This window comes from Elgaria multicarinata, chromosome 11 (assembly GCF_023053635.1).
Source record: "Elgaria multicarinata webbii isolate HBS135686 ecotype San Diego chromosome 11, rElgMul1.1.pri, whole genome shotgun sequence".
In the NCBI taxonomy this organism is placed as follows: Eukaryota; Metazoa; Chordata; class Lepidosauria; order Squamata; family Anguidae; genus Elgaria; species Elgaria multicarinata.
The window spans coordinates 43,723,034-43,729,344 of record NC_086181.1 but is presented as its reverse complement, the minus strand read 5'-3'; the positions used below and the strand labels follow the sequence as shown (position 1 = coordinate 43,729,344).

Here is a 6,311-nt window from a genome sequence, read left to right as displayed (position 1 = left end):
GCTCCACGAACCACCGCTCAAGAGCCACTCCGTAGAACCAGGGTAAAGGCCCGTGGCCAGCCAGGGGCTACAGAAGAAAGTGCTGGGCTTGGTGGTAATAGCCCTCCTTGCAGGCAGCCTGGAGCTCTCCAACTGGTTTGGACTGGAACACCCATCATCCCCAGGCACCAAGAATTTGAGGACTTGTAGTCCCACACAGGTTCGGGAGAGCTGCTCTAAATATTTCACGGCTATAGCCTTCAAGGACGTTTGGAGCTTACAGCCATGCTTACAACATGCCGTGGCAATAAGTTCCACAGGACTTTACAAGAAGTTGTGCTTCCACTGGGTGTTTGTGACCCCCCTTCCCCCTTTCTTAAATTTGCTCTCAGATCCCCTTGTTGATGACCTCGAGGTTTAAATATGAATAAACGTTTTTCTCCTTTCATTTTCTCTTTGCATGTAATAAGTGAAAACTTAGCTGCTGCCTTTCAGTGAGCCTCTTTCCAGCTATTGGCTAGCCTGCTGTGATGTCACGCAATGCTTATGAGGATTCTAACTGCAGCTGTGGAATGCTGGAAACCAGTGCGGCTGCTTGGATGGATTTGGAAAGGCAGGAGGAGGGGGAAAAGCTCACACGGGGCCTGGAGAAAGAAAACACAGTGGGGAAAAGTTGGATGCCTCTTGCCCCATTTTCTTTACTATTTTATTCACATCAATATATTCTCTCTTCTCTAAGGACAACACTGGCCCAGGGTGTAAATAACTTAGGTAGGGGTCTCCCAGGCCCTGTCAGTCTCTTGCCCGTTCGTCATCCGCTGCAGCTCTCACTTTCCTCAGGCGTCCACGTTCCACCAGGGCTTCGTACAGTTCAGGTTTGAATTTATATAGATAAGCAGACATCTTGCCAGGAACCTGGGTTTTCTCATCAAAGCCTGCCAGGAAGACGGGGAAAAGAGGCAAGTTTTAATTCTACCAATCCGCCTAGAACTGGAACAGTATTTTGAACAAATTCAGACATTCCAAAATGTGCTAATCTGAAATTCTGATTCCAAACATTTCAGGTTTTTGTTTTTTCGATGGACACTTTTAAAGGGGGGAGGGAAGACTTCGACATCGATCTTTAAAATATTTAAAATAGGGGTGGGCAACAAGTGGGCCATACGTGCCCCCCCCCCCGGTCACTGTTATGCCCTCCCCAATCAAAGGCCCTCACCCAGATGGCTTCCCAGCTCTCGTATCCGGTCTAGAGCCTCCGGCACGTCCTCCTGCTGGCCGACCAGAGCTTCCACTTCTCCCACGGCGTAGCCAAAATCCATCTCGTCAAGAACCACGTTCAGGTCACCCAGGTGATACTTGCACCGTCGGGTTACAAAGCTGGCAAACTCTTGCAGGCCGAGTTCGTCCGCTGCCCTGGCCACATCGTCGTGCCAGGCCACGGCCGGGTCCACGCCCAGCAGCCTACAGACACGGATCACAATCTCTCGTGGGAAAGTCACTTCTAGGTACTGCGTGGCGGAATGAGGCTTGCCGGCTACCTCGATTGACTGCAACGGATGCTGGGACTGGGGATTGTTCGCTGTCTGTGGTAGACACCGTGGCCTCTGGCTTTCCGTGGCCGGGCTAGGGAGGGAACCTGGGACACCGGCTCCCTCTAGTGGCTGTGGAGGACATTTCAGCTCCCAGCCAGCCCCCTCCCGCTCCCGGAGCCAATGGTCGGCCAGGACGAGGGGCCAGCCTGGGACATCGTAGTACCGGTCGCGGAAGGAAACGTTGCCTTCTAGGGTGGCCCCCAGAGCCACCAACTTTTCCACGGCACCAGGCCCTGCAAGGAACTTCTGCTCCACCTCGATGAATTGCGAGCCCGGCCCTGCGGCATCTGTGGAAGACAGCAGGAGCAATTAATTTTGGCAAAAGAGGTGGCTTTTGGTTTGTTTTTATCCAAGCCCCTTCCCCGTACGGCTCTCTTAAGGTGCCCTGCCAACTCTGTGCATCATTCCCATGCCGGTACAAGGACTTAACTTTGACACAATATTTATATATTTCCGAATTTGAAAAGAGAGGAATGCCAGGCCGGAGTCTAAGGGGCGGCTACTGCTTCTAACCTTAAAAGATCCCCCCTCCCCTTAACCCCAGCTGTGTAGGATCTAAGGCAGCACTGTGGACCTCCGGCCCACAGACCTAAGACAGCCCCTCATCTGAGAAGGCTCCTATCACCTCCCCGCTTTTTTTTCACTGCACACACTTTCCGGTCTCTCCTGTTACTGTTCGTCCATTTATTTATTTGCATTTATATTCCACCTTCCCTTGGTCCTCAACCCCAAACCCTGCTTTTATCCTCACAACAATCCTGTCAGGTAGGTTAGGCCGAGTGACGGCGAACATCCCAAGAGCAGCGAGTGAGCAGCGGGGCTGAGGGTGGGCTTTATAACTGGGCCTCTCTGCACCTGCTGGGCCACAGGGTCGGCGTCTTCTGCCTCCTCCTGCCGCTCCCTTCCCCACATCTTCTGCCCTGGTGCTTCTGCCGCCGCCACCGCCACTCCGCCCCGCCCCGCCCCGCCCCACCCTTCCAGCCATGAAGCCTTATGGCAGCTGCATGAGAGGTGCGGCCCACGGATTCAATGATGTCATAAGAAGGCACCTATGGCGAAGCTCAACCTGGGAAGGAGAGAGGCCGGTGGTAGGCTGCACCCCACCCTGGCACGCACGCGCGCGCGCACACACCCACACACACCCCACTCTCCAGCTTTGTACACGCCCCACACTCCACCCTTGCGCACATACCCTTGTGCACACATACACACCCTTACACACACAAACCTTGCATACTCCACCCTTGCACACCCCGTACTCCGCCGTTGCACATATCCCATACTCCACCTTTGTGCACAGCTGGACAACCATCTGTCAGGGATGCTTTAGGGTGGATTCCTGCCTTGAGCGGGGGGTTGGACTCCATGGCCTTGTAGGCCCCTTCCAGCTCTGCTGTTCTATGATTCTATGATATACACACCCTTGCATAATCACTCTTGCACACCCACATAAACCCCTGCACACATGCTATACTCCACTCTCATACACACCCCATACTCCACCCTTGCACACCCCATACTCCGCCATTGCACATATCCCATACTCCACCCTTGTGCACATATATACACCCTTGCATATTCACTCTTGCACACCCACATCAACCCTTGCACACCCACCCTTGTACGCACCCCATACTTCACCCTTGCACCTGCCTCGTACTCCACCCTTGCTCGCGCGCGCACACACCCCTTGCGCCCTCCAACCTGGCGCCCTCCGCCGTTACATGCCCCTTGACGCCCCCCCCTTCCGCGCTGCCCTCCCGGGCCCCCTCCTCCCCCCGCCCCCCGGGCTCAGTCTCTGCGCCCCCCTCCCGCTCCCGCTCCTCCCCTTGCGCGCAGCAGCAGCGTCCCCTGGCGCCGCGCCCGGGCATTGCGCGGGGCGAAGCCTCCTTCCCTGCGCGCCGCCACCGACCTTCCCCCGCCTCGCGCGCCGCGTCCAGCTCCATGTTGAGGCCGGCTGAGCCGCCGGGAGAGGCAGGGCGAGAACTACGGCTCCCAGAGGCCTTTGCGACGGAGACTGGGATGGGGGAGAAAAAGGGGAAGTGCCATTATGATTGCTGTATTTATATTTTAAATAATAATAAAAAAACCCGGAAAACAGGCCGTCTGCTTATTTGTTGTTTAAATGACTAACCGGGATTTTTTTTTGGGGGGGGGGGAGAGAGAGGAATAGCAACAGAAGCCTGCCAAGTGGCGCAAAGGCTCTTGGGAGTTGTAGTCCCTCCGCTCCTTCCTTCCCCCCCAAGCAGGTGCCTCTGCCGTCCGCCCCCCCTTTTATTCCCTCCTCTCCCTGTTCTATTTTTTATTCCTCTCCCCCTGCGACTGTCTCGCTCCCTCGATCACCGTTGCCACGGCAACCGGAAAGCTGCAATTAAGAACAGCAGGGGGAGGGGGGAGAGCATTGCGAGGGGGGGAGACACACACACACTCACACTCACACTCACTCACACACTTAACCCCTTCCCTAGGAAGGACTCTGGGATGGGGGCGAGGACTGAGAAGTGCAGGACTCCTGGGTTCTATCTGCAGCTACGCCGGGCGGGGGGGTGGGGTGGGGGGGCACACCATACTAGAATAAGTCTAATAATTGGTACGACTCCTCTCACACCAGGAGAAGGGCTGGCTGCTATACTTGCTGGCTTTTCCAGGCAAAGGAGCAAAGGATTTTCGTTTCTGAATCATTCATTTTAGGGGAGGGAAGTGGCTGTTTTATTTCCTAAAATGAATTCGTCAAAGCGACTTACAACATTAATGATAATAATAATAATCCTGTTCCTACAATACGCTAAGCCACAGCAGTTAAGCTTAGCACGTTATGTGAACCATTCCTAACCATGGTGGCTACATAACCCCGGTTTAAACACTCTCACTAACCATTTACTGCAAAACCATGGCTCGGTGTGTTGTCTGAACAGGCCCAGTAATAAGGCGGCAAGTTTTCATTGATTAATTGATTATTTATTTATAACATGTTTATTCCGCCCAATAGCCGAAGCTCTCTGGGCGGTTCACAAAAATTAAAACCATGAAAAGCATAAAAACAACCAACAATTTTAAAACATGAATACAAAATACAAAGCTTTGACTAGTTAGGTGCCCTGATTAAACAGGGACCAAAAACATTAATAATATTAAATAATAACTTTGTTAATATTGTTGTTACACAATATTAACATTAAAGTAATGGGTTTCCATACTGGCGGTAACAGAAACTGCAGTTGGCATGTACCATCTTCCAAGAGGTATCTATTACCTGCTTTCTTTCACACGTGTGAGAGGATCCCTCTTCTAAAAGCACACGCATGCACCCCCCGAAAGAACGAAAGAAGGAAGTGTGGCTTTTGCTTCCGAAATATTGACTTGGACCTAGATTTAGTCTTACTTAGAGAACACATTGAAATCAATGCGATTTAAGTTAGTCACACAATTAATTTAAGCCCCCGTATTGATTCCAGTGGGCCTAGGCGTAGGATTAAATCTGGATCTAACTCTGTCTTCTCCCCATATGCAAACTTGTGCTAATTTAATCAATAAGTTAATCAATGAATTGAGTAAAGCTCATAGGATTAATCCATGTCTTTAATTGGGTTGCAGTCCTGTATAATGGTTGATAATAATATTAATATTTGGAGGAAGAAAACTGCAGGGTCAAAACACTGGGATCTGGTGAACCTCAGAAGGTTAGATTTGGCACCCCTAGCCTCATGGAGTTGGGGTAAATCACCGTGAGAGGAGAGTAGGGCAAATACAGGAATAAAATAGGTTTGGGGCAGGCAGAGCGGACGTCTGCTACCCCATATCCCGAACGTGGAAGAAAGAGTTGGTAGGATGAGGGCTGCCAACTTTTTTTCCTGGCCCTGCTCCTATGCCTTTAACATAAGCCCAAGCCACCAAAACTTATCTAGAAAAGATTTCCCAGGTAACGAAGAGGCAGACCCCATTTGTGACCCACAAGCTCGGCCGGGGCCAGCAGACGGAAGCTCAGGAGTCACAGTCTGATCTCTGAGTGGTCTGTAGTTAAACCAGCAAAGGCTTCTGGCTCCTGTTTTTAAAGCGCAGCAAATAAATGAAATCTCTGCCGTCGCAGGGCCTTGTGCTCATCTCTTCTCGCTCGGCCTCAGTGTTCCTCACCTCTAAAATGGGAATGTTAATAGGATGACTTTGTGCAGCTCTCCTGATGAGTTTTAAAGTTTTGCATTAGAATATCAGATCTGCGGTCATTCAGATGTAGATTTGTCCTCGTATTTGTGAGCTATCCAGATGATTTGTGTCCGGTTCCCTCCTCCTATTTGGCACCTAGCTTCAGTTTGGGAACCAGGGGCTACCACAGACCTGCAGGCCGACCCCTCCTGCACTGAGCCAAAAGCTGCCTTCTTGAGGCTATAAAACACAGGGCAGTTGCCCAGCGCCTGGCAGGCCACAGTTCAATGGTGGCGAGCTACATTTGGCTTGGTGACGTTCCAGAACGGCCAGGCAAGAGTTTACCTGGCTCATAACCTGAGCCACACCTGACTGGACCGCCTCGACTCTGAGAGAAAAGCCCACGGATCTCAAAAGGACTTACTGCCAAGTAAGCAAACAGCAGATTTCGATGGGCCGGGCTACTCTTAGAGGCATTGGAACAGGGTCAGAGGAAAACGTTGGCAACCCTACCTAACCCATGAATGAGCTGACGTACATCAGTAAGGGTATATAGGATTGAAAGGCCCCATCGTTCCCTGTTCCACAGACGGATTTGGT

The 6,311-nt window shown here is 51.8% G+C and overlaps 1 protein-coding gene across 1 annotated transcript; it reads right to left on the bottom strand.

The window, feature by feature from the left end:
- Positions 1 to 657: 657 nt before the first annotated feature.
- THTPA (thiamine triphosphatase) lies at positions 658 to 3,532 on the bottom strand. The gene is made up of 3 exons (XM_063137508.1): positions 3,484 to 3,532; positions 1,196 to 1,858; positions 658 to 914 (listed from the first exon to the last, which is right to left on the bottom strand). The coding sequence occupies exons 1-3, from the start codon at positions 3,515 to 3,517 to the stop codon at positions 772 to 774; spliced, it is 840 nt and encodes a 279-aa protein (XP_062993578.1). The 5' UTR covers positions 3,518 to 3,532; the 3' UTR covers positions 658 to 771.
- Between the last annotated feature and the right edge of the window lie 2,779 nt (positions 3,533 to 6,311).

Excerpts from the sequence above, each read along its gene's own strand:
- THTPA (XM_063137508.1), bottom strand. The coding sequence starts at position 3,517 with ATGGAGCTGGACGCGGCGCGCGAGGCGGGGGAAG. Across the intron at positions 1,859-3,483 it reads GGCGCGCGAGGCGGGGGAAG|ATGCCGCAGGGCCGGGCTCG; the intron begins GTCGGTGGCGGC and ends TGTCTTCCACAG. Across the intron at positions 915-1,195 it reads AGAGCTGGGAAGCCATCTGG|GCTTTGATGAGAAAACCCAG; the intron begins GTGAGGGCCTTT and ends TCTTCCTGGCAG.